The sequence below is a fragment of the Micrasema longulum genome, unplaced genomic scaffold (assembly GCF_059751315.1).
Source record: "Micrasema longulum isolate JH-2025_06_02 unplaced genomic scaffold, ASM5975131v1 h1tg001140l, whole genome shotgun sequence".
Classification (NCBI taxonomy): domain Eukaryota; kingdom Metazoa; phylum Arthropoda; class Insecta; order Trichoptera; family Brachycentridae; genus Micrasema; species Micrasema longulum.
The window spans coordinates 120,256-145,125 of record NW_028278328.1 but is presented as its reverse complement, the minus strand read 5'-3'; the positions used below and the strand labels follow the sequence as shown (position 1 = coordinate 145,125).

The following is a 24,870-nucleotide window of genomic DNA, read 5'->3' as shown; positions in this document are numbered from 1 at the left end:
TGGAAAAAATATGAATATGAAAAATCTTTTGCAAATGTTGAAAGAAAATAGGAATAATGGCTGAGACTTTAGTCGCTTATTTCTTGCACGAAAGCTTCCAGGTTCGATTCCTGGTGAGATCACAAACATTCAATGTGCATTTTCTTAAGCCAGGGTGTTCTGTTCTCTAACAAACCGATTTTAATGGGCATCCTGGTCTGTTTGGTGAAAAAAACATTACTAAAATTTTAAAATACAACAGTAGACAAAGTTTGCCAAATGTGTGAATATAATATATATATTGTAAATGTTACAGGAAAATTAGGCAACGTCTGCCAAAGAGACAGCGACTGCCCGGATAATGCATTCTGTCGGAACTTCGAGGACCGGGGGTACTGCGTCTGTAAGGAAGATTATATTCTCCACCTTTACAACGCCACTCATAGGGAATGTATCAGAGGTAATGCAATGAACACATTTAATATAGGAGGAAATTATTAAAAAGACGTAGTTAATTTTGGTAAAAAGTAAAGCGATTGAAGGGATCCAAAAACCCACCAACTACCTGCAGTTGTTATAGTCCTGGGAAACTCTCCGTAAGCTGGAGGAAAGTTGAATAATTGTTCCTAAAGAATACAAACTCTATGCAGATTAATGAGGTGGTTGGAAGATGATAATGGGCAATTATAAAAAAAAGTAATTTATTAGCTAATAAATTAATCTAAAAAATAACAAGCCGATCGGTACTATTCATATTAAAATCTGTTAAGAAATAAGGGAGATATAAAGTATTAAGTTCTAGTCATTTGAATGGTGCCAAAAACAAACAATTCGTGACGTCATCAAATATGACGTCTTCGGATGTTTTGTGACGTCATCAGATTGTTTTCATCAATGTCTATGGATTTTATAGAGTAAATAGCTTCCCTTTTCTATGTGTCGTTTGTTTACATTTTCGGCGTCCTGTCACTTATCAAACGCCACGAGTTGTGAATTATAATTTTCATGATAAATTGATAATTCAACGCACTATGTTTTGTATTTACCCGTATATTTTTTGTAAATGCCCCTTGGGCGTATTGTAAAATTAAATAAATTTAAAAAAATAAAAATAAATAAACAATAAATTAATATTTAGAGAGGTTGAAAACCATAAAATAATAAAATAAATTCGAGATGTAAGATGTAATCCGTTTTCACTTTCATCTGTCAGTGCCTGGAACTGGAGTGTGGAGTGGATAAGGGGGGGGGCTTAAGATAATATGCATAGACAACTCTCCATATATTTCTATCTGTGGCCTGTGGCATTACCAACATTAAAATGAATGCATTACTCGTGAACTTCTGTGACAAAATTTATTACCAATTTACGAAACGATCGTTTCCGAAAACCTTATTTTCGAAACGAAAATAATGAATGAAAATATTTATTATAAGGGTTTATATAAACACTAAGAGAATCTTTAAAAAGTCTTTTATTTGTAGAGTAGGTTAAATCCGATATTCCTCCCGAGTGATAATACCGTATTAATGGACAGAGGCAAATACGGAGATCACAGTCGAAAGGAATATTTTTACTCAATTAGAATAGGACAGGTAATAAGAACAATAAATTATAACAGGACTCAAAATGTCGTCATCTCTTCAAGTGAAACTCAACGCCTGCTGATGCCTACTAATAAACCGGCTTCTTTTTCTGTTTTTTTTAATTGGTCTTAAAATAGTACAAACATTGTAATAAATTAATGTCCTAATATTAACTTATCTCTAACTTTAATATACTAATTTTCAACAGTTATAAACTATATACACTTGAAACTTACATTTCATCACAACACTAAGGTTATAACGAAGAAAATTGCAAAGAACAGAACATTTTCAATTTTGTGAAGAACCAGAAGACTTGATGATAAGGGTTCGTGCAAAATGACCTACAACACAATCACTGAACCACTCTCCAATCACCGCAGTAGCATATTATCCTATCAAACCACGACAAATTTGAAACAAATTTGCCATGTTACAAAACAAAGCCCCAAGAATGATTCCGAGAGAAAAAAATAACAGATACACAAGTGTAAAGTCAGTGTTTAATTCATTCAAAGTACTTACATATTGTAAACAAAGAAAACCCTTCAATACAATGATATTCGTTCACAAAATCATTAAAAACGAATATAAAACATGCTTTTGGAAAACACAAGAAAAACTTATTTTAAGGCAAATACGATTACTATATATAATTGATAAGATTAAAAAAGGGTCTCTGAGATGGTTTGGTCATGCAGAACGAATGGACGACGAAAGAATGGTAAAACAAGTATATATATAGCGAAAATAAACGCCGACGTGAGACGAGGACGACCAAGGAAGACGTGGCATGATCAGATAAATCAAAATCTTAAGTCTGGTCATGTCAAAAGCAGACAAAACCGAAGGGCATGTATGACAGGATGTATGGATGTGGAAGAAGCTAGGAATATATGCCAGGATAGACGTGTGTGGCAGTCCATTCTCTCTGCCGTCCCTACGGAGAAATGGTGTGATGGTAGTAGTAGTACGCTTACTTTTTAAGAGCTAACTTTTCTGAAGTAGTTTGACTTTGTGAGGAATAAAGTAATAAGAGAACCGACGCATCAAACTCTGGTGACAATTGTCGTTAAGCGGAGGTGATACGGTTGGCTAGGCCATATACTGCGGATGCCTCCTGAGAGCTTTAACCACGCTTGTCTACTTTACAAGGTATCGGGTTCTCGACGTTCTGGACGTCCACTGCTTACTGTTCGTCGGCAGTTTATATCAGAACTTTGGGACGAGAACCTGACTTGGGAGGACGCAAAGGAGTTAGTAGTCGATGGAGATGCATGGAGGCTCTTTGTAGATACCATACGTTCCATCTAGGGAGCGGACATGGAATGATGATGATGAAAAACTTATCTGTCACACATATGAATTTTGAATGAGTTTTTTGTGGTTTTCTCTTCATTAAGCAAGTGCAGAGAAGTTCTTATAAAGGTCGACAGCCGAAATTTCCTCCCTTTCCCAACACTACTCAGGTGTTAGCCCTCCATGCTCCATTTCAAACGAAAATGTATGGAATGAGGCCTGGAGTTGCTGATTAGATGAGCCCTGAAGGGCCGGCTTGTAACTTGGCTTGTTCCCTGCAAGTAAATAATTATTTTTGTACAATTTCAGAGGCGAAAGCTCTCGGTGACTCCTGCCAGCTGTCTCTTCAATGTCAGCCTCGTTTGTCTTTAAATTCCATCTGCAAGGATGGAGTCTGTCAGTGCAAGGAAGGGACTCATTTTGATGATGGACGGTGTTACGAGACTGCAAGTAAGACAAAAAACAAAATTATTTGGATTTTTAGCACTTGTTTTAACTGGCGAGAAAGATAAATATACGTTATTGACAAAATATTATTACTGTTTTCTAAATAATTTGATTGGTAGTATGATAAAACAACATACCTACTTCATTGTAGCTTTTTTTTGTAAATATAAACATTGACATATTATAATGTCATATACTCGTATATTTGGTATTTGTGCGGATGTTGGGCCACCTGGAGCTGACAGTAGCTTGTTACTTGACCTAATGTCTGCACAGTAGTTAAATGTGTGAGCTGTACTAATAATATAATGTTGTTTTCTTTTTCTTTTTCTTTTTAATTATTTTTTTCTTTTTCTCTCTTACTATTATATATGTATATATATCTGTGTGGATTTAAATGTGAATATGTAATATTTTTTATGTATTTTATATATATTTTTTAGACACTGTAAGTCTAATATATTAAATCATGTAAATGAATGCCTCGACACGGGTTGTGCCCAGTGAGGTATTCATATTTAAAAAAAAAGTTTTATGTAAAACGTGAAATAATAAATAAATAAATAAATTCGCAAATACACACACGGTTTTTAAATACGTTTTTACCATATTATTTAATGCATTTTTTACTATGTTTTTGCCTGGATCCATGGTGTAGTGGTCAAGACGCTTGACTCACGCACGGTAGGTTCCGGGTTCGATTCCCGGTGAGAACACAAAAAAAATAAATGTGATTTTTCTCAAGCCCGGGTGTTCTGTAATGTAATTCACCACTGTAGTGGTGCAAAAAAACAATAAAAAAAAAATAATTTTTTATTATGTTTTGTAAACTATGCATTTAACTATGTTTGTCACTATGTTTAATACCTTTATTTATTTTGCTATGTATTGATTACTGTTTTTTATAGATATATATATATTTTGACTGGCTTAGAACGGGGGGGTAAATAACCCTATTTAGATAATCAAAGCAACATTGTATAAATGTATAATTTTATGTATATAATATGATAATAAATAAATAAATAATGCGTTACTGCTTATAGAGCCACCCATATGCACAAAAACCGTTCAAGGATTATTAATCACCATGCTAGCTGCAGTTTGCACCAAAACGATTGCACCGAACGAGGTACTCAGGTCGAGAATTGCCAAATTGTATTAATTTACATTATAATTACTTTTCAATAAAACCATGTACTTATTTCCTTAAAAGGAATACTTACCTAATGTACATTTTATTATTGCAGGGTGATTCCAATATATGTTTGTATAATTTTTTGTTTTTATTTATAATTTTGAAATTTTCAAGTTGTTTATGAGCAAAAGCCAAGCACAGTGATGAATGCAACCATTACACGCCTGTTGTTAAACCGAACCAAAAATTTCAATACAGCGAAATGGCATCTCTATAAGCGGGAGTGCGTTATTACTCTGAGAAAGTACCTAAGCCTAACCATGTACAGTTCATTCAAATCTGGGTAGCATAAAATTTTCATTAAAAAAATTATGCTTATTCTTAGTTGTGGAGGTCAGTGCTATGCAAGCTCCTGACGTCACTGCAACCTGTGAAGATCTATTGAGACGGGTCCCTGTGAATAGTTCTAGATTCCAAGCCCAGGTCTATAAAAAGCCTGGCTACTGTGTGGAAGGCGAGAGTTTACATTTTGTTAAATCTCCCACTCCAAGCCCAGATCCATCCAAGTATCAGGCTATTAGGCAGGGGTCGATCTCTTTAACATCCTCGGGTTTAATCAGAGGTCCCCTGAGGATGAGGCTCCTTTTATGATGTAAAGCATAACATTGAGGATTACTATGGCTTTGCATTATTTTAGAATAATTTAATAGTAATACATTTAAAATTCCTCTCAAACATAACCATAATACACGCTTCACGTATAATGATGACTTGGTAGTACCAAAAGTATGTAATAAGTATGGTAATAGAACTCTCAAATATTTAGCTCCTAGCATTTTTAATTTATTGCCGAAAGAACTTAAATTTTAACTCACAATGTAACAAGAGCAAAATAAGAGAGTGGCTACTCGATCAAAAGTTTATATATGAATAGTAGCTTATGTGTAAATATTTTAATTTTCCATATATTTTCTTGTATTGAAAAAATAAATGAAGGAAAAAAACTATTATTTTTATTTGTATATACATGTATATTATAATCTTTCCGGATGTTAATTATATATGTTATTCATTGTTTTTATAAATGTACATAATATTATAAAAGTTAGTATAAATATAATCTCCACCAACACGCTACAGAAAGTGGCCTGGTAGCATTTTAGTTTTAGTAAAAATATGAAAATTGAAAAATGTATAACTATTTTAATTAAATTTAAAAATTCAGGGGTACTAACGCTAGCAAAAATGTATATTTTTAATGTTGTATGTTTATATTTGTTTGGATAAAATACTTAAAAATCATGTATACTTTGAAAACAAAATATTTAGTCAAAAAAATACATCAAATTTTCAAACAAAACTACTGATTTATGAAGTTTTTGTTGTCTCTTGTAAAGTTATCATTTGGTGACTTACGTTTTATTTAAATTATGAGGACGGTTTGCTTAAATTGAATAGTTTCTGAACTGCATTATTATTTTAGGACTAAATAAAAATACAATACAAAACCGTTATTGTGAACACTCTGATTCTAAGAACACAATTTTTTGTGTAGTTCTTAGTAGAACGGAGTACTAAAAAAGCACTTGGGTAATAATGGAACACAATTTTGATTTTTCCAGTAATTGGTCAGCGATGCATGGTGACGCAAAACTGTTACCTCGGGCCAGATGAGTCCTTCAGCAACCAGGTTTACTGCGTTCGAGGACTTTGCCAATGCAATTTGCTGCACAGTCCAAGAGATGGAGGCACCAGGTAGGGCATCGCATAATTATTCATATGTTATCCAGAAATAGCACACCAAGCCCGCCTCCTGTAGTTGTTATTGTTGGCATTTATTTTTAATATTGTTTATTCCTTTTCGTGCTGCTGTGGATAATTTAAACAATCTTCTGAACGCGTCTTGTGGTTTTGTCCTTTTTCCTCTTTCAAGGCTATCAGATTACAGAGAGCTCTTTTGGGCAGCATTTATTGTTTGGCAACAAACAATTTTTTTTATGTATGTGGGCACCGCCAAGGAGACTTAAATCTCCAGATGCGGTATTTGGTACGTGGTGGGCAAGCTGTCAGTAGCGGATGTCAAAAAAGCATTCTACAAAGTTGCATAGATATGAAATTAAACAGTTATTAAAAATAGGAATTATAAAAGAAATTCTTCTTATAAATTGTTACAAGTTTGCAACAATTTAGGCACTTGAATTTTCCAAGAAAAAGATGTAATATTTTTGCAAAATGTATTTTGTATTGATAAGAGCCAAAACAATAACAATTTGACTCAATGAACTTTGGCATGGCAGTCGCAGTTTTTTAAAACACTGTCATATTAAAAATATGAAATCAGAAACTTAATTGCAATGTTTTCCGCTCTCGCAATCTTCCCATTTCACTTTTATTTATGGATCAGTCTTTGTTCCTGTGTCAAATGTTGTCTATTTTTGGCTCCTCAGAGTGGAAAAGAGAACATTGCACCTCTATCCATTACCACTGTCCCACTCCACTAAGTGTTAATTATCTCAATTTTCCAGATGCTTGAAGGATGCCATGTTGGGGGACAAATGTGAAGATGATGAGCATTGTACCGGAGAGAACACGAGATGCAGTTCCGTGTGTCGTTGCAAGGATGGACATGTGTTGCATCCAGATGAAGATCGCTGTTTAAAAGGTTATTTAAAAAAATAGTATTAAGCAGAGACTTAGCATAAATCCTATAAAAACTCAAATTGTATTAAACAATGAATGTATTCCGAAGTGGATTTTCCCACACTCCCTCCTTTCAAAATAAATGGCACAGAAACTCCATTCACGACTTCAGTCAAAAACATAGATATTTTCATGCATTTAGGGTGGCAAGACCAGGTTAACGAAGATAGCGTAAACTTTATTGCAGTTTACACTCACTTAAAAGATTGCAGAATTTCTTGCCAATTAATTTAAGCTAACATTAATCCACAGTCACTCCTTGATTATGCAGATGTATGTAATCCATATGGTAATTCTGAACTGCTTGATAAGTTAAAACGATTGCAGAATGTTTGTATACGTTATATCTTTATTCTTTGCAAATTTGACTCCACATAACTGAATACTGCACGCAACTACAATGGTTCAGTATCAGGCATAGAAGAAACATTCACATTCTATCACTTCTTCACAATATTTTGAATAATCCCACTTCGCCTGTTTATTTGAGAGAGCTCTTCCAACCTCTATTACAGTATGGGCTATTTCTTCGTTCTAGTAACAGTTTAATCATCAGTGTGAAGCAACACTTTTTGTTTTTCTTACTGGATACATTAATTTATTTAAATGTTGTACAATATTTGTGTATTTCATGTCACCTTTATATTCTTACTAGTTATAGGTATTAAAATGTACCAAATGCTTTATTTTATTTCTTACTTTATATATCTGTACCTCAGAGGCAGAAAGTTGCAAATCCAAAGGTCAAAGGTTCAACCAAAGCCTAAAGAATCTACTTTCTCTAAGTGATTTCTAATAATTTATAGCATTCATTTGTATTTTCAGTATCTTAATACATTGCTTTTTTCATTAGAAGACTTACATTTCTTCAAAATCAATGGACTTGATCATAAACTGGATACGAATATCGAAATGTCATTTCATCAAAGTCTGAATTTGAATCCGTCTGCCTCTGTGGTACAGATATTTTATTTATGTACCATACTTGTAACCCTCCGGGTGTTTATGTGAAATAAATAAATTGTAGTTGCATCCAAAAAAATAAAATTTACAATAAGAAAACTTCTCTTCCCCCTTGAGAAGAGCCATAACAGTACCTCTGAAGAGTGTTGTTTACCTTATCTTGATATAACAGATGGTCGAACTATGCTACATTGGTTTACAAATGCAGTGCCCTATGCACCTCTGGGTGTGGAAAGGGGATGATCGTGATGATGTATTTTTAATTTTCGTTTTATGTTGCAGCGGCTACGGCACTATACGATCCTTGTGAGATAGAGGCTCAATGCTCTACCACCCTCAATGGAACGTCTTGCATCGACCAGCAATGTCGGTGTCAGTGGGGCTTCCATATGGTTGGAACTGGCTGCATCATTTCCAAGTTTTCGGGACAAAAATGCACAGGGAATCAGGTAAAAAATGGTTGTTTCCTTTCCAAGCACGAATCTTGGCACTTTATTGTATGTAAAGAAGAAGTCTTAAAAAAGCCCCACGTCTGACAGCAAATAAAATTCTATAAAAAAATTAGATACTTCCGGTTGTCATCCTTACTGGCAAACACAATTTACTATACAATTTACATCTTAAAATATAAGGAGCTTTTAGGCTTACACAATTGCAGAACTTGTTTTCCTGAAACTCAAAAGTAGAACCTCGAACCCGCCAAAACACGCTGAATATCGAAAAGCACAGCTACCTGGAAATCTGAAATCTGCTGTAAGGCTATAATTGATTGGTTGTTGATAACACGTGTTCACATGAACCTATGCCGTTTTAAAGTAGTTAATTTTTAATTCAGTCATTTTTATTAGTGATGCAACAGAAGTGTCATAACGGAAGCAGAAGTGAAAATGAAAAAAGTATGTTTTTTTACAAATACAATTTTTAATGAAATTAATTCAAAATTAAAGTTATATTATATGTGGTAAGTTATATTTTATAAAAAGAAGTTTGGCCGCTTTAGCACCTAACAATCTGTTCCGGTGTTCTTCATTTATTTATAAGACCAGCTCTGCCAAATAATTATAAACCAACCTGAGAATTGCACAGTTGACTTTATAGATGTGGCTAATCAAAATGAAATAAATACTACTTAAAGTGTCTTGTATATATTTAGTGCAACATTGTTAGATTCCTGAACGTTCTTTCTTTGTGTAAATATAAAAGTTGTTGTGAAATTGTGCGTTTCTAAATGACAGTTCTCAATCTTAGGATCTGACATCTTAGACTTTGTGCTGTAAGTATTGTCACATTGATTTGCTTACTACCCAATATTCACAGATAAATATTCTTTAAAGAGACCATAGACTAGTTATAAAGTAACTTGGTTATAAAGAAAAACCACCAATAAATAATGTCAACAATATCAAATTCCACAGAGCAGAAGTTCATGAAATTTAAAGACAAAAAGTTTACTGAACTAAAAACAGATTTATTCAGAAAAATAGAAGCCAAGTTAAAATAAAAAATTAGATTTCCAAGTTGTCTAAATTTAATATTATATTTTCAACATGAAGAACTTTTAATTTAGTGTCATCATTGACATTGTTTATTTTCTATCTGATGGTTTGCGAATTCAGAATAATAATTATTATTTAGGTACCTTAAGTGTTCCTTTACTCTAATATTATAGTTTCTTTTAATTTTTCCAATGTTGATCATTACAATTTAATTGGTATATGCCAGATTTATTATATTTAGAGACTTCATCTTTGAGTTTTTTTAACAATGTTCCTTTATTATTAGTTGTGTAGAATGTAGGTTAAATGATAAAAAATAAGGGGTTAAGAACAAAATTGTTTTATTTTTATTTATTTATTAATTTTTTTCACATCATAAACAATAATAAATGATAAAAATAATTTGGCCAAAAACACTTAACAATAAACTTTTTAAATTTTTTTACATGTGAGAATAAACAAAGGTGTCTTAATATACAGAGAGAAATTACAAAATGTTATGACAGTTTGAAACACTACGTATTTATGTTTATATTTAATTTCTGTATACCCACATCTTTTATAATATAAAATGCACAATACAAGAACAAAAGCATAATATAAATTATATGTTTGTGAAGCAGGTGATTCAATATTGGTCTGGCCGAATGGGACAATCCATTTTACTTCTACCCACCTTCACTATCAATTTTTTTACAGCTTTTTTAAAACATTTTCTCGTTTTAAATTGTTTTAATAGACAGTGGAAGTAGGTTGTAGATTTTAATTGCATAATACTCAAAATTCCTTTGTCTGAAAGTGGTATTAGTTTGTATTCGTTTAAGTTGTCTTTGTGTTAAGGATCTAGTGATTATATTATTTGTATGTTTTGTATTATTGGTATGTCTTTCATTTGAGTAAGAATAGTTTTTGAATCTGTAAGTGAGTATTTATTTTATTATAATGAATAACCGCAAAGTTAGTGATTCAAATATAAATTTTGCCGTATGTTAAGTTTAGTAATAATATTTTTTGATTTAGCGTGTAAAATCTCTAAGTGGGTGCTTGGAATATGAATTTCACACCATCTTATTTTGTTCACAGGAATGCCTCACAGATTCCAATGAGCCAGGTCAGTGCGTTCGAGGAATATGCACCTGCACAGGATGCGATCCTAAGAACTCTGCGTCTACATACATGACCAGCGTTGCAGTGGTATTCGGCGTGCTGACCGCCTTCACCTTGATTCGCCCTCTGTGTTCATGATGACGGAGCCGCATCAAAATCATATACACGGTCAAGAAAAATAACACATTCAATATGTAATGTCAAAGAGAATGTTTCAATCAAATTGACGGTGTAGAGATGATGTGTGTTAAAAAGACTTCTACCCAACCAATCAAATTAATCCGTTTTAGAATATTTTGAGTTATGATTAAGGTCATATAAGGAGTATGTACATCTAAAATGTATTTGGTCTAAGTTTATGACATTTAAGCGTTATCCATTATTATCGTCATTGATTTCCTACCGGCATTTAAAGGAAATAACCAGTTTTTCCCAGTAAGGAGTACGTTGTCAATTAAATAATTATATAATGTATTCTTATGAAGTATTAAATTGATAAAAAAACGCTCAAAATATAATATATACTCTATCAATTTCAGAGCTGTCACTGTTTTAACAACCAGGAAGTTCAGTGGTTCATGTAAAGGAATTAACCGGAGGAGTTGCTTCAAACAACAAAATATATAGCAGAAAAAACAAATCTAACGGGGAAACCGAAATTAGAATTTACAAAATACGTTTAAAGTAAATATTTAAAGAACGTGTCATGAATTGAGAAGGAAAAATTAGAAGATTGTTTCATTCTAAGTATTTTCAATGATAGAATGAAGGAAGACAAATTATTACCAAAATAAACAATACTAATGCAGAGTTCTGAGTAAAGAAGAGTAAAAACGGATCATCGAAGGATAAATTAAAAATTTAAACTAAGCTACGTGATCAGATTTCTTTGAACGATCTTATAGCTAAGAATTTTTTTTCATTAGTTTCAGCGTATTCTTAAAATGTGATGAATTGTTTTAATATTTTTAATGTGAACATCATAGTTGGGAAATAGGTAAGGTTTTCACGGTCACTGTTATCAATATGTTTCTTTTTTGGGTGTTTTTTGTTCCGATGATTCGGCTACCATTGCAGGAGCTATCTTCAGGTTACACAGTTTATCCTGAAGACGGCTCCTGCAATGGTAGCTGAAACAAATCCAACACACACGGTATCACCCAAAAAAGAAACATATTGATCATAGTAGGGATCAAATAACTGAGGAATATTCTAAATGAGGATAAACTAACGAACAAAAGCGATTTTTGAGAACATCAACATTTTAAAAGGAAGATATTTTTGCATATCTAAAGATTCATGTCGATTTTGCGGGGAATCAAACCCGGGATCTGAAGAATGGGAAGCAAATGTGCCAACTGCTGCACTATGACGCGGGCTAATCTCCGCTCAATTTCCTTTCCCCGGTTTTTACTTAAGATTATCCATTGAGTAGAAAACATTCATCCAGAGTTCTAGTTCTGTTTCACACGCAGAACCGTATAAACCATTATCACGCAATCAGTAATATAATACAAAAATATTTTATTGATTTCAAAAGTACTTATCTGAGGTACAGATATATTACAGAACGTATCCCATACTCCATGAGACTAAAAGCACTGTGTTGAGTTGGGATACAACATAATGAAAAGTGAAAGCAAATGTATTATTTCAAAATCTTAAGATTTTGAGACCCTATCACTAGCCAGCACTCTCGCCTCTTCCCACGTCAATCCAGCGCCCCTTAGTTCCGCTGAATAAAGTCGAAAGATCATCATCGACAACCTTCCAGGACAGCGTGCCCCCACAAGTTTAAAGAAAAAGCAACTAGGGTTTAGGTTCTCTTGAGGCATGCGCGGCACATGTCCAAGCCAGGTCCACCGCTGCATCCTCAAGACGCTCGTTATAGGAGGCTGCTGCCTCCGTTCTCGGACTTCAATGTTAGTAAATTGAAACACCTTATATCTAACATTCTTCTCAAGCATTTACTCTCAAAACTCAGAAGTTTGGTGTTTTGAGATTTGGTAAGGTGCCAAGATTCGCACCCATATAGGAGTACTGGCATTTCGTTTTGACTGATTTTCTTTGAAAAGTAAAAATTATAACATAAATATCAATTTTCAATAAAATGTTTATTCAGCTCAATACCTTTTGTTTTTTGTACACGACAACAGATATGTAGAATGGAGTGGACTGTATAGAAATATTGTACTCTCTGTTTACCGCCCAGCTCTGCATACAACTTGCGATAAATAGCATTTTTTTCTGTCATGATAAGAATGTGTCAAACATATCATTACAATACATGTATGTAAAATTTAGAATTAAAAATGTGAGGTTAAAATGTTTTTCTTTACTACTGATGCATTCTAGATTGGTATATATTTAATCAAACTAAACTTGCTTTTTCTAAATATTAAATCCTTGGTTACTTATGTTGTGTCATTTGTAGTTTTTCCAAAGTCAATAATATAAAGGTGTCTGGAATATATTATGTTAAATAGCTTGAGATAAAATAGTTTCTTTGAGGGTTGCTAAAATGACTTTGCGTGAAGTTTTTATAAATTAAGTGACAAATTGCATCTTACAGATGGGGAAGAAATGGATTTGAAATAGGTTAGATCAACCAATAAAAAAAGTATGGATTGTGCCATTTAGAAATCTCTTTGTCAAATTATTGATTATAAATGATAACATGCAGATAAATAATTTGTGAAGCATTTATAGGCAAAACATGGTAGAGCTATAAAATCTAACATTCTTTTTGTAAATTTAATATAGTATTCCTCTACTTAGGTACTTCTAAGATTCTTTTTAATTGATATTCATATTTATTTGATTTTTGTAAAAATATATTAAATAGTTTTAGTATATTTAAATGGTAGATTGTTCAACAAATCTGTTTTTCCATCGAATTTCACTTTGGGAGTGTGAAGAGTGGAGTACGTAAAGCGTAAAAGAGTCTGAATGTTGTGTAAGTGAGATCTCTAACTTAAAGCTATCTAAATTAGGAGTATAAATGTGGAGATTTACAAAGAAACCTAGAGTCAGATAAGTTTTTTTATCATAGAAATAAAAGAGGTGTGATGCTTAAATTCACAGTGTGAATATTTATTTTGACGGGTCCACATAAGTTAATTATCACCCTCCAAGTCTAGGTCTTGAGCTGGGCTATTGAGATATATCTGTGAGTGTTCTTATTTTCTAAATATCCTCCTCTGAGTCCAGATCCTTAAAGTATCGGGCTATTAGGTAGGGGGCAAGCGCTCTAACATCTTCTGGACTTACGAGCTAACTTAAATGCTTTCAGGTCATGGTGCTTTTCGGAAATATCTTCATAGATTTAAAAAAAGAGATAACGATTGCTGCCCTTGCGATGGACTCAGCTCTCAGGACGTCCTCCACATATTACACGATTGTCCTATGTTTGACGCTGAGAGGTTAAACTGCATACAAATGTGCGCACAATACGGCCAAATTTTTGAAAACCCAGAGGATGTAGTAAAAAATGAAGCCACTGCCAAAAGATACATTGACTTTCTAAAGGCCATAGTTAAAAAAATGAATGAAGGAATGGATTCAGAGCCGTGAAAAATATTTATTGTACAAAATATACATACCAGGAAAAAAAGCTTTGTATGCATAAGCAAAGCAATAAATAACGGAACAAGAGGAGAAAAAAAAAAAAAAAAAACATCTGGTTTAACTAGTGGTCCCCTGCAGATGCGGCTTTTTTGTGATATAAGGCATCATATTTATATAGAAAAGGTGTAGGTTTTTCATTATCTGCACTGCAGAACCTACATCTGCACAAGGATGACATGAGATAATCGAAAAGCATGTATGAAAAGATGTATGAGGCATGTACGACGAGATTTATGAGGCATGTATTACAAGATGTATGAGACATGTATCACAAGATTTATGAAGCATGTATGAGGTTTGCATGGCAAGATATATGAGGCATGCATGACTAGATGTATAAGACATGTATGAGGTATTTATGACAATATGTATTAGGCATGTATGACGAGATGTATCAGGGATGTATGCGATGATGTATGATGTATATATGACAAGATTATAAGGCATGTGTAAAATACATTTGAAATGTATACACGATAGACGCATGGATATCACAGTTACATCTATGATATTTCATGAGAAACCAGATTTGATATATGTAGTACAAAATGTTATGTAAGAAATTTTAACCAAAGGTATTTTATTCAGATGAACATATATTTTATTTTATTATTTCTAACTGTAAAAAATATACATTTAAGATGTTTTTAAATTGTGTTATATTATATCATATCCTATATTTAAAAAAATACCGAACTTTTGTTGTAAAATGTTTATTACAGTTTTTTATTTTTGGTCAAAGATGCGTGCCTGAAGAGGTGTGATCTGTGGCAGATTATAAGCTGAATATTGACAACGTTCTCAGGTCACTTTTCTTTATATCGTCAATATTATTGTCTTTCTTCAGCAAAAGCATATTCACCACCAATTAAAAAAAAATATATATATTTCTTTACAATCACACAAACTTGAAAAGGTTTCGTTGTTTCCCAACTGAAATATTGTCAATTTGTGATCAATCAAATCAAAATACACATGTTCAGTACATTCACCTCGCTCTAGTTTCCCCGCTGTGAAGGAATACAGTGTTAGTTTCAAATTAGGATAGTGGCCACACTTCCCGGATACTTCTTCCAGAGGAAGGAGAACGTAGTAATACAAACAAAATAAACAACTACAGAAAACTGGTATCTGCTAGTTTACCAATTTAAAGCTGACAGCAAAATACTTGTCGTTCCCCGATCACTTTACTTTCTGGATATGGTTCCAACTAGGGTTGTCAACCCACCCAGATTCCTCAGGAGACCCCGGGAATCATCGACATGTAGGGTCCATAGTCGATGACACACACGTATTAAATTAGTTCACCTGAAGTAGATTAATGACCGATGATGCAATGTCATCATTTTCTATCGAAAATGGCGCTGTATAAACTAATAGCTAACAAATTACAACAGGGATGGAGAAAACCTTAAATAAGGGAATATGGAAGTCTAGGCATCTGCAGGGCTTATGACCTGTCATTGGCTGGTTTAAGTTGCCACTTTACACACTGTGTAACATTCACCATTTTGCCCATGTTTAAACATCAATATTTCTTCAATTCTTCCATTTGTTGATACAACTTATATTACAACTCTAGCAATATTGCACATAAAGACGGGAGCGTCGCCCTGATATAAATAAAATTCACATCGTCCCTACCATGAAGAAATGAACTACAAAGGAACGTCATCCATATAGAGACCATAGGACGCAGCCAACATCAGTCAGCCCGTTCAGTTAGTCGACCCAAAAAGTTCAGTTCACGTCAGATCAACTCGACGACGTCACTCAGTTCCAGCATGTAGTTCAAGTGCAGTCTCTTCAACCCATCAAAAAAAAACCTTAAAGGGAAGTTGTTTAAAAATTAAAATCAAAGTAAAAAAAGTATTTAAAAGTTTGTAGCTAGTATTTATAAATAAAAATAATATTAAAAATGAAGAAAAAAAAAGTATTTAGTCATTCTTCGACCGCAAGTCAGGTAAACAAAAATGCCTACTGGTGTCATGAAAATGTGTAAAATCCCATCGTATAAACATTGTAAAAAGGATTGTGTAACTTTTCATCGGTAAATATTTGTTCATGATTGATTAACAAAGCTAAAAACAATGAATATTCAAATATAAATATTATTTTTCATAAACGTCAAACTACTCTACTAATTAATGTTTTATAACAAAAGTTCCACATGAGTATTTAAGAATCCATAATATTATGTGTGTAATAAATTATAAAATGTTTTGAATGAATAAATAGTTAAAAAAATTCTGTATGTAAGCATTATTATGTATTTTTGAAACCTTTACTTGTGAAATTTTATTGTTGGATACAGACAGATTTAGTACTATAAAGTTGTGATGGAAATTGCTGTGAATTCATTTTCTCTTCTTATCCTTCAAAATCATCACAGGAATTTTGACCTTGTTGGTAACTGCCCTAAACAAGAACCGACTGCTGCAATGGAAGTTCTTCACTTCACTCACAAGTTCTTCAGCCAAAAGATGCGCCATCTTCCTGCACTGCGTCTCCTTTCAATTCTCGTACAATGACTTGTGACATCGTCGGTGATACTGCATTACCTGTTTTTTCTAAATTATGATAGTTTTTCTCTGGATTTATTTTGGCATCCTCTGCCAAATTGATAGTTACACGGTATTGCAGTATCACCAATGATATCGGCGCTGGAAAGACTATTTACTTTAAGTGACATCGCAGTTTTACTAACGACAGAACTAATTACATTAAACAACACGGGACTTGTAAAATATTTTTAATAAATCGGCGAATACACATTAAATTATGATTTATCTCGTCTATAAACGATGTTCTGAATGGAGGTATAATTTATGAGACATAATTTTTTTAAATTTTTAAATGGCTCTCCTGTAAAGTTTGCAAAATGTCGCTTAAAATAGATAGCCTTTACAGCGTCGATATGTTACATTTTTCACCTCTCATCACATGTCCGAAGTACTCAAATTTTCTTTTCTTAATTCTTTTAGTACCTTTGTATCTTTTTCTATTTGTCAAAGAACATCATTGTTTTGGACTCTGTCAACCCAGGAGATTTTAAATATTATTTTGTAGCTATCATCATCAGTAGCGCTACAGTCCATTGTGGGACCTGGCTTCTTCCGAATCTGTCTCCTGCACTCTGCGGCTCTTCTCCAGTTCATCAGGCCAATTACTCATATGTCACTTTCCACATCATCCACATCATCCAGCCATCTTCATTTTGGTCTGCCTCTGCTTCGTCTGCCTTCCGGAGGGGTATAGAGAATCTTACTGGGGGTATGATTATCATGGCTCAGCCGTTGTAATCTTCTTATTTTCATGAATTGTATAATGTTGGGTTCGCAATGAGGAAGTTCTGTGGTATTTTTTATTTTTTTTATCTGTAAATAGACTTATCAAACTAAGCCAAAATGTTTAAAAATTATTTTTATGTATCCGTGCGTGACATCACTAGTTCGGTGAGTTGTCCTGATTGGTGGGTTAGCTTCACGGAAACCGGAAATCTATCACAACACTCTATCATTGGTAGATTTAGAAAAACTTGTGGTGTCATTTTAAATAGTACATTTTTAATATTTTTTCATAAATTTTAGAGAACGTTAGCATACAATGAAATACTTTAATTTTTACGCGCATAAGAAAACAACTTTTATATCCGATTACCCGTAGCACTGAACTTCCTCATTCGTGATTAAACCGTCTCAAGCACACTCTATTTTGGTTAACAGCACCAAACATCTTCCTAACATTTTTCTTTTAGTCTTCGAGTGCCAGATTTTATTGCTTTTAAAATAATACAGCAAATTGGAATCACATTAAAAACTTACTAAAGTTTTAGGAGCATCTTCGCATTCGCTCTAGTGATGAAACCACAGAAAATTCTCCAGGATAAGGCGAACTGTTGTCGTTCAGCAAAAGACCTTCCCATGCACTTGAAGAGTGTTTGGCATTTGGTATCCTGCCATCATTGATACTTTTCATTGCCTTCATTATATCTATCATGTATAATTTCACCTCTTTTGACCAGTACTTATGACTAATCACTATATGAACATCGTGTAAATCCTCATGTCTTCAAATCTTCTGCATCGCGCCCCCAGTTGCATTCTCTGTAAACTAAAAAGGGGGCAATGCGTTTACAGATGGGATACATCATGGGGAGTAGCATCATCGCATGGGCAGGCGTCGATCACGGATATCTTGAATCTGTGCAGGTAGCTCATGAACCCACCATGTACCGTCACGATTCGTATAAGTTCATATCCTGCACGCTGCAGTTTCCTGAAATCAAAGGTCGCAGTAGGTTATTTAACCTACATTTAAATATGTACATTTGTACTGATTTTTTTTTTTAACCCTGTTTTAAATTGAAAGGATTTTTTAAAGCTTTAATTTATGGGCACTTGCAATATTTTATGTAGAACCAAAATTTGACACTTCGCGTCTTTCCTTTGTCTACGTAGAGGTCATAAGTGGAAAAAATCTTTCCTCATTTGAGTTGAGTCGTTGTCGTTATTCTGGAGGAGGCCAGGGCCCACAACGGGCTGCAGCGTCACTGATGATGATGAAGATGAATACTTGAGTTGAAAATAGCATGGTTGACCTAGAAATGGCATTTTTAACAATGTGTCCAAATTTCACATTGCACTGACTTACCACTTTGGGGAAGTTCTTGTGACGGACAAACAAACACACTATTCTGTTTACTTTCATATTTATAATGTAATGCCATATATTTTCAAGAACACTTTTTATTCATTAAATTACACAAAATACATTATTTAGGTAAATGTAACATTTTAATTATTATTTCTAAATTACAATATTTACTTATATTTTATGTTTTTAATATTAAGTTAGGTATAATGAAGAAAAATATTTACAAAAACAAAATAAAATATGTATCGTCTATTTTTTGGGGTTATCTTGCGTGGGTTGGATTTGTTCCGATGTTTCGGCTACCATTGCAGGAGAAGACGTTCGTCATTTCCATGAGTACACCAATCGCAACGTAACTTGATGAAGGTAAGATGATCAGTCTTACGCTTCGGGTGCCAGTCCAGGGACTACGAAATATTCTAGTGTAAAAACACCTTTTTAAATAGATATTTCATGTCAACCGTGTCGGGAATCGAAATTGAGACCTCTTGCATGGTAGGCGATACGCTGACCGTTACACTACGAGGCGGACAAAAAAAAGACGATTACATATTGATAACAGTAACCGTACAATCTAAATCTCTCTGTTGCGATACATGTGAATTGTAATACCTCCCTCGGGAGTGAAATCCAGCCTTGTCTACAAACATTTGGACATACTCAAAATATTGGTAATTACCGTACATTCACAGAGACTAGACCGCTGTGCACGTGCAAACCACGAGCCCACTGCGTGATATCGCATGATTGGCCCATTTTACACCACGGCAAAAATCTACACGGCATGATAAAATACAATACAGTGGATTGATATTTATTGTATTACAAGTATTTACTTATTTAAGATTGTAGTAAATGGAGATAGTTTGAAACAGGTCGAAGAATTTGTATATCTGGGTAGTATGTTTACTAGAGATGGAAATATGGACAAGGATATTGATAGGAGGGTTAGTGCCGGTAACAGAGTTAATGGTGCCTTAAAGTCTGTCGTAGCAAATAAGTGTCTATCGCAAGAGGCTAAATTAGCAGTTCATAATGGAGTTCTGGTACCAACCCTAATGTATGGAAGCGAAGCATGGAGTTGGAAAAAAAGGGACGAAAGTAGACTGAATGCAGTTGAAATGCGATCCCTCAGGCAAATGTGCGGAAAAACAATGTATGATAGGTGCCCTAATGTCGAAATTAGAGCAGAATGCAAGGCTGAGTTAAGCATTATCGACAAAATTAAGAAAGGTCTTTTGCGATGGTTCGGTCATGTGGAGCGAATGAATGATGAAAGAACGGCTAAAAAGATTTATGATGCGAATGTGTCTGGTTGTAGAAGTCGAGGAAGGCCGAGAAAGACATGGCATGATCGAGTACAACAAATTCTTGAAAGTGGTCATGTGAAAAGTCGGAATAATCGACGTGCGTGCATGAGAAGATGTATGAATGTGAAGGAAGCAAAGGAAGTGTGCCAGGACAGAGTGGTGTGGCGTTCTATCCTCTCTGCCTACCCCTCTTGGGAAATGGCGTGATGGTTAGTTAGTTAGTTAGTTACTTATTTAATGCCTGGCAAACGCAATAACCAGTACACCATGAGACCGACTAATCTGCAGTCGATTTCCTTTTGCAGGTTTTTTACCTGAGAGTACTCGCTATATTTAAATAATGATTTTGATAAAATTATCATTAAAATATCTTTTAAGTTTTGATATATTATTTGAATCAGGTTGCGGTCCCGTGGCCAGTGTTGCGGACCCACGGATCAGTGAACCGAGGTTCGAACCCCACTCTACCCTAACTTGATTTCCATGTTCTAATAGTGAGTTATTTACAACTCGTTGAAAATGGTCACCAAAATTGAAATATTTGGGGAAATTACAAGAACGGTATTTAAAAAAAATAAATATATTTATTAACTTAGGTGCTTTTACAGATATTCTTATTAAAGTCATTAACTATGGAGTTTCATAAAAAGAAAAGAAAATTAGAAATATCAAATTTAAATAGGTACAAACGAATCTAATAAATGACAGTTCATTAGAATTTTACCGTGCCGTTTAGATTAAGATGATATGTATAAAATAGGCTATTCTCCGTCGGATATCACGCGGCCGCGGCCGATTTGTTTATTTGAAAATTCTTGTAATAATGAACAGACTTTAGATATGTATAATGTACATATAATCTATGAATATAAAATCTATAACTATATTTGAAATTCAGATATTTTTCTTTGACATGATGTAATATGTAACCAGTGGTGGCTGAAGGGGTTAAAAATGGGGGGGTCATTTTTTTAACTAAATAAGTACATGTGTTTCAAAATAATTTTCACGCATTTTTTTTTGTAAAAATACATAAATATACCTATTTTTAAATAGATTTTTTAAATATGTTACACAAATTTACAAAATATATAACATAGCGAGTCCACTTTCTCTTGGCTCATAGAATTTCTTAAAAAGGTCTTAATTCGCTTTGGCGTCGAAAAATATATTTCACTTTCAACTGTCGTCAACGTAATTCCACAAATAAAAATTACTAGTACATGTAACTTTTAAAACACAAACAAATTACTAAAAATGTACAGAATTGACATTTAAAGAGTGAATATGAGTTTAATGCATACAAAACAGGACCCTAACAAACACTAGGAAATTGGACATGTGCAAGAAACAATATATTATAATAATATAAATTCACAAAGTTCATTTCAATCTTGTAAAAAGGGACGAGAAAATATAAACTTATGTTAATCATTTCCATTAAGAATTCGTCCTTTTTAAGTGTAGGTATGTAAAATACATGGGAATTCATTTATCATCGTATCTCTTCCAGTCTAGACCAATGACAATATGATATTATTATTACCAATCTTCACCTTTACCGGGACAATGCCCGCGTTCGAATTAATTTTGGGCGAAATGTTCCGATGTTCATGTATACACGGGACGTTTCATCTCTTTCTTTCTCATGAGAAAATCTAGAGATAAAACATAAGCGTTGGGATGGTAACAGAAATGACTCTAAAAACATAAAGATTAACAGGTTCTTATATATTTGAATGAATGGTTTTTACGAAAATATTATAAAACCTGATTGCATAATATTATATACTGTATAAATTGGTTATGTTTTTTGTGATGATTATTTTTTTTATTGTTTATTATGTTAATGATAATTAGGTTAATTGGATTAATTACGTTTTTTATTGTTATTACTATGTTAACTTTGTTAAATAGCTAATTTAAGGCATGTTTCACATTTTGTAAAATGTTTCCCTCGGCACGGGACACCCCAGTGAGGGAACATTATTCTGTATAAAAAAAAGAATGCAAACAATGTAAAAGTATAAGTAAATAAACGAAATATTTCTTTTTTGTTTGGCAGAACTGACCGAGAACAAGCGGAAGATAACTTGAGACATCACATGCGAAGTAATTTGAGAAATACAAAACCTTAAAAAAATCATTACGCTGATAATACGATACATAAAAATTAAAAAAAATAATAAAGAAAACCACTGATTTTCATTATTGAAGTCTCGCTTTTTTTTATTTGAACATTTATTTCAATATCCGTTATTACAGTTTTATCTTACGGAGCTTACTGTTTTAGCTTACGATGAAACTACTCGGATAGCAATTCGCCAAATTCAAACATACGAAAATGACGCTGATTTGGCGTTGAATACCACGATAAGAAGGCTCAAATTTCAGTGCGCGAGTATAAAGACAGACACAATCATTTAATTCTAGAGTATTTATACTATAGATATTATACACCAAGTAAGTAAAAGAGCGATGTAGGGCATTCCTGTAACGAATAACATAATTACCTATTTTAATTTTGTTTATTAAGAAAAACAACAGCAATACAAAAAATATACACAACACTATAAAAAAAAAACATAAAATAAAGCCAAATCAGTTTTCCACATATTATTTCCACAATTATAAAAATCCAGTTCAGTTAAATATAATTCATAGAAGTGCATGTGTGCGAGTTTTTTTTTTGTGTGAGGATGCGTGTGTAAAAAAGTGGAGTGTGGTTTTGGTAGGTATGTGAATATGTGTGTGATTTTATATGGGTGTGAGGGTAGGTTTAAGGACAGGGTAAGTGTGTATTTGATATGAGTGAATAGAAACAATTTAAATTTATAATGTAAAAATATAATATTTTTTTTATAACGAAACATAATTTTTTCAAATAATTGTTTTTTAATTTTGGTTTTAAAAGTGAGTTTACTGCAGTTAAATATGTCTGTTATTGAAAAATAAATTATAATTACGCGTCAAGCGAATCAGAGGAGAGTTCTGTGCATAGTTGGTGCGAACTGTGGGTACATGGAAAAGAGATAGATTCGTGTGACGGGTGCGGTAGCCAGGTACGTTAAGGGCCAACTCAGAAACCAGAACAGGACTATCAAGACGTCCATTAAGAATGTCATGTAAAATCCCCATATCTAATAACAAACGACGATCCTCAAGACTAAGTATATTATGTTTATGACAAGAAGTTTTATAGTTAAGGTCCGTAAATCTGGATCTCCAATTGAGATGTCTCAAAAATGTTTTCTGAATATTTTCAAGCCTTACCTATTGTTATATTAACGTGTTATATCAAAACCGCGTAAAAAAAACCCTGTAAAACGAGGTTACAGTGTATTTATAGTGGATGCGTGATGATTTCACAGAGTATTAAAATTATTTACTTATCATTAATTAATTTAGGAGAAGGAACGAGACCGCCTTCGGCACAGGATGGCGCGGAAGGCTCTTCTCATCTCCCGGCTGCTGCAAGCGTAGATGAAGGGGTTGATGCAACTGTTGAAGTATCCGAGCCAGAAGGCCAGTGTGAAGGCCACTCCCACGTCACACGTTGGGCAGGCCGCGTCTATTAAAGTAAAAGAGACGAATAAGAGATTAAATGTGAGTAAATTATTGTATATTTATTTATTTATTTCACAAATTGTAGTCTGCATTACTTTACAGACTGTTTAACCCATTACGAAATGCAGACTGTAAATATAATAACAATAATAAATCTTTATAAACCGTAATATACAATGTCATACATATAAAAATAATAGCAAATTCAGATAAAAAATAAAATAAAAAAATAAATAAATTAGAAAAACACAAACAGTAAAAAAAAACACAAGATTATGATGTCTTTTATTTACATTAGTTATATTTAATACATTTAACATTATTCTTTTACATTTTCCAAATATTCATTTATAGTATGAAAACATTTATTGCAAGGGATAGTGAGGTTACTGTCAGCACAATAAATGTAAACAACAAATGTCTTGAACAAGTAGAAGAATTTGTGTATCAAGAAAGCATTTTTTCAAGAGATGGAATAGTAGAAAAAGATGTTAAAAGGAGAGTGAATGCGGGCAGCAAAATGAACGGAGCACTAGGCACAAATTAGCTTATGAAAATAGATCAATCGAAGCTAAACTGGCAGTGCACAACGGAGTTTTAGTCCCAACACTTATGCATGGAAGTGAAACATGGAACTGGCAGAGGAAGGATGAAAGCTGAGTGAACGCGGTTGAAATGCGATCTCTTGGACGGCTTAGACTCCGGGTCAGGACCCAACTTTCTACTCGACTTTACTTCACTTCGCTAGACACCTTCGCTTCACCCTGGACTTGGTTTTTGACTTTTCTCCCTACGGATTCCTGACTAAACCACAACACGACGCCGTTAGCTACAATTACTAAGATGAAGGGAGTAGTAGTGTAGGATTTAGGTTGTTGAGAGTTGAATGGAGTTACAGTGTTTTCAAACGCGTCATTTGACGAAGACTTCTGCACCGTTGAGTTAAGCGTCTCGCTGGATACCATCATGGTTTCCCTGCGGGGGACGTCGGGGT

General features: G+C 33.6%; 2 protein-coding genes across 2 annotated transcripts in view; one reads left to right on the top strand and one right to left on the bottom strand.

Annotated features, from left to right (window-relative positions):
- Window positions 1-295: 295 nt before the first annotated feature.
- On the top strand, window positions 296-12,236 carry LOC148276826 (prion-like-(Q/N-rich) domain-bearing protein 25; the record flags this gene model as incomplete). The annotated part of the gene is made up of 6 exons (XM_088233698.1): window positions 296-439; window positions 3,175-3,315; window positions 6,073-6,205; window positions 6,976-7,112; window positions 8,396-8,562; window positions 10,693-12,236. Coding segments are annotated over 6 exons (884 nt in total), but the record flags the coding sequence as incomplete, so codon positions are not given.
- Window positions 12,237-23,713: 11,477 nt separating this feature from the next.
- Window positions 23,714-24,870, bottom strand: part of LOC148276825 (alpha-1D adrenergic receptor-like) — a 94,031-nt gene continuing 92,874 nt past the window's right edge. The window contains exons 4-5 of the mRNA XM_088233697.1: window positions 24,682-24,851; window positions 23,714-23,880 (exon numbers count right to left, since the gene is read on the bottom strand). Of these exons, the coding sequence (XP_088089823.1) occupies window positions 23,714-23,880; window positions 24,682-24,851 (337 nt within the window). The remainder of the gene's footprint in view (window positions 23,881-24,681; window positions 24,852-24,870) is intronic.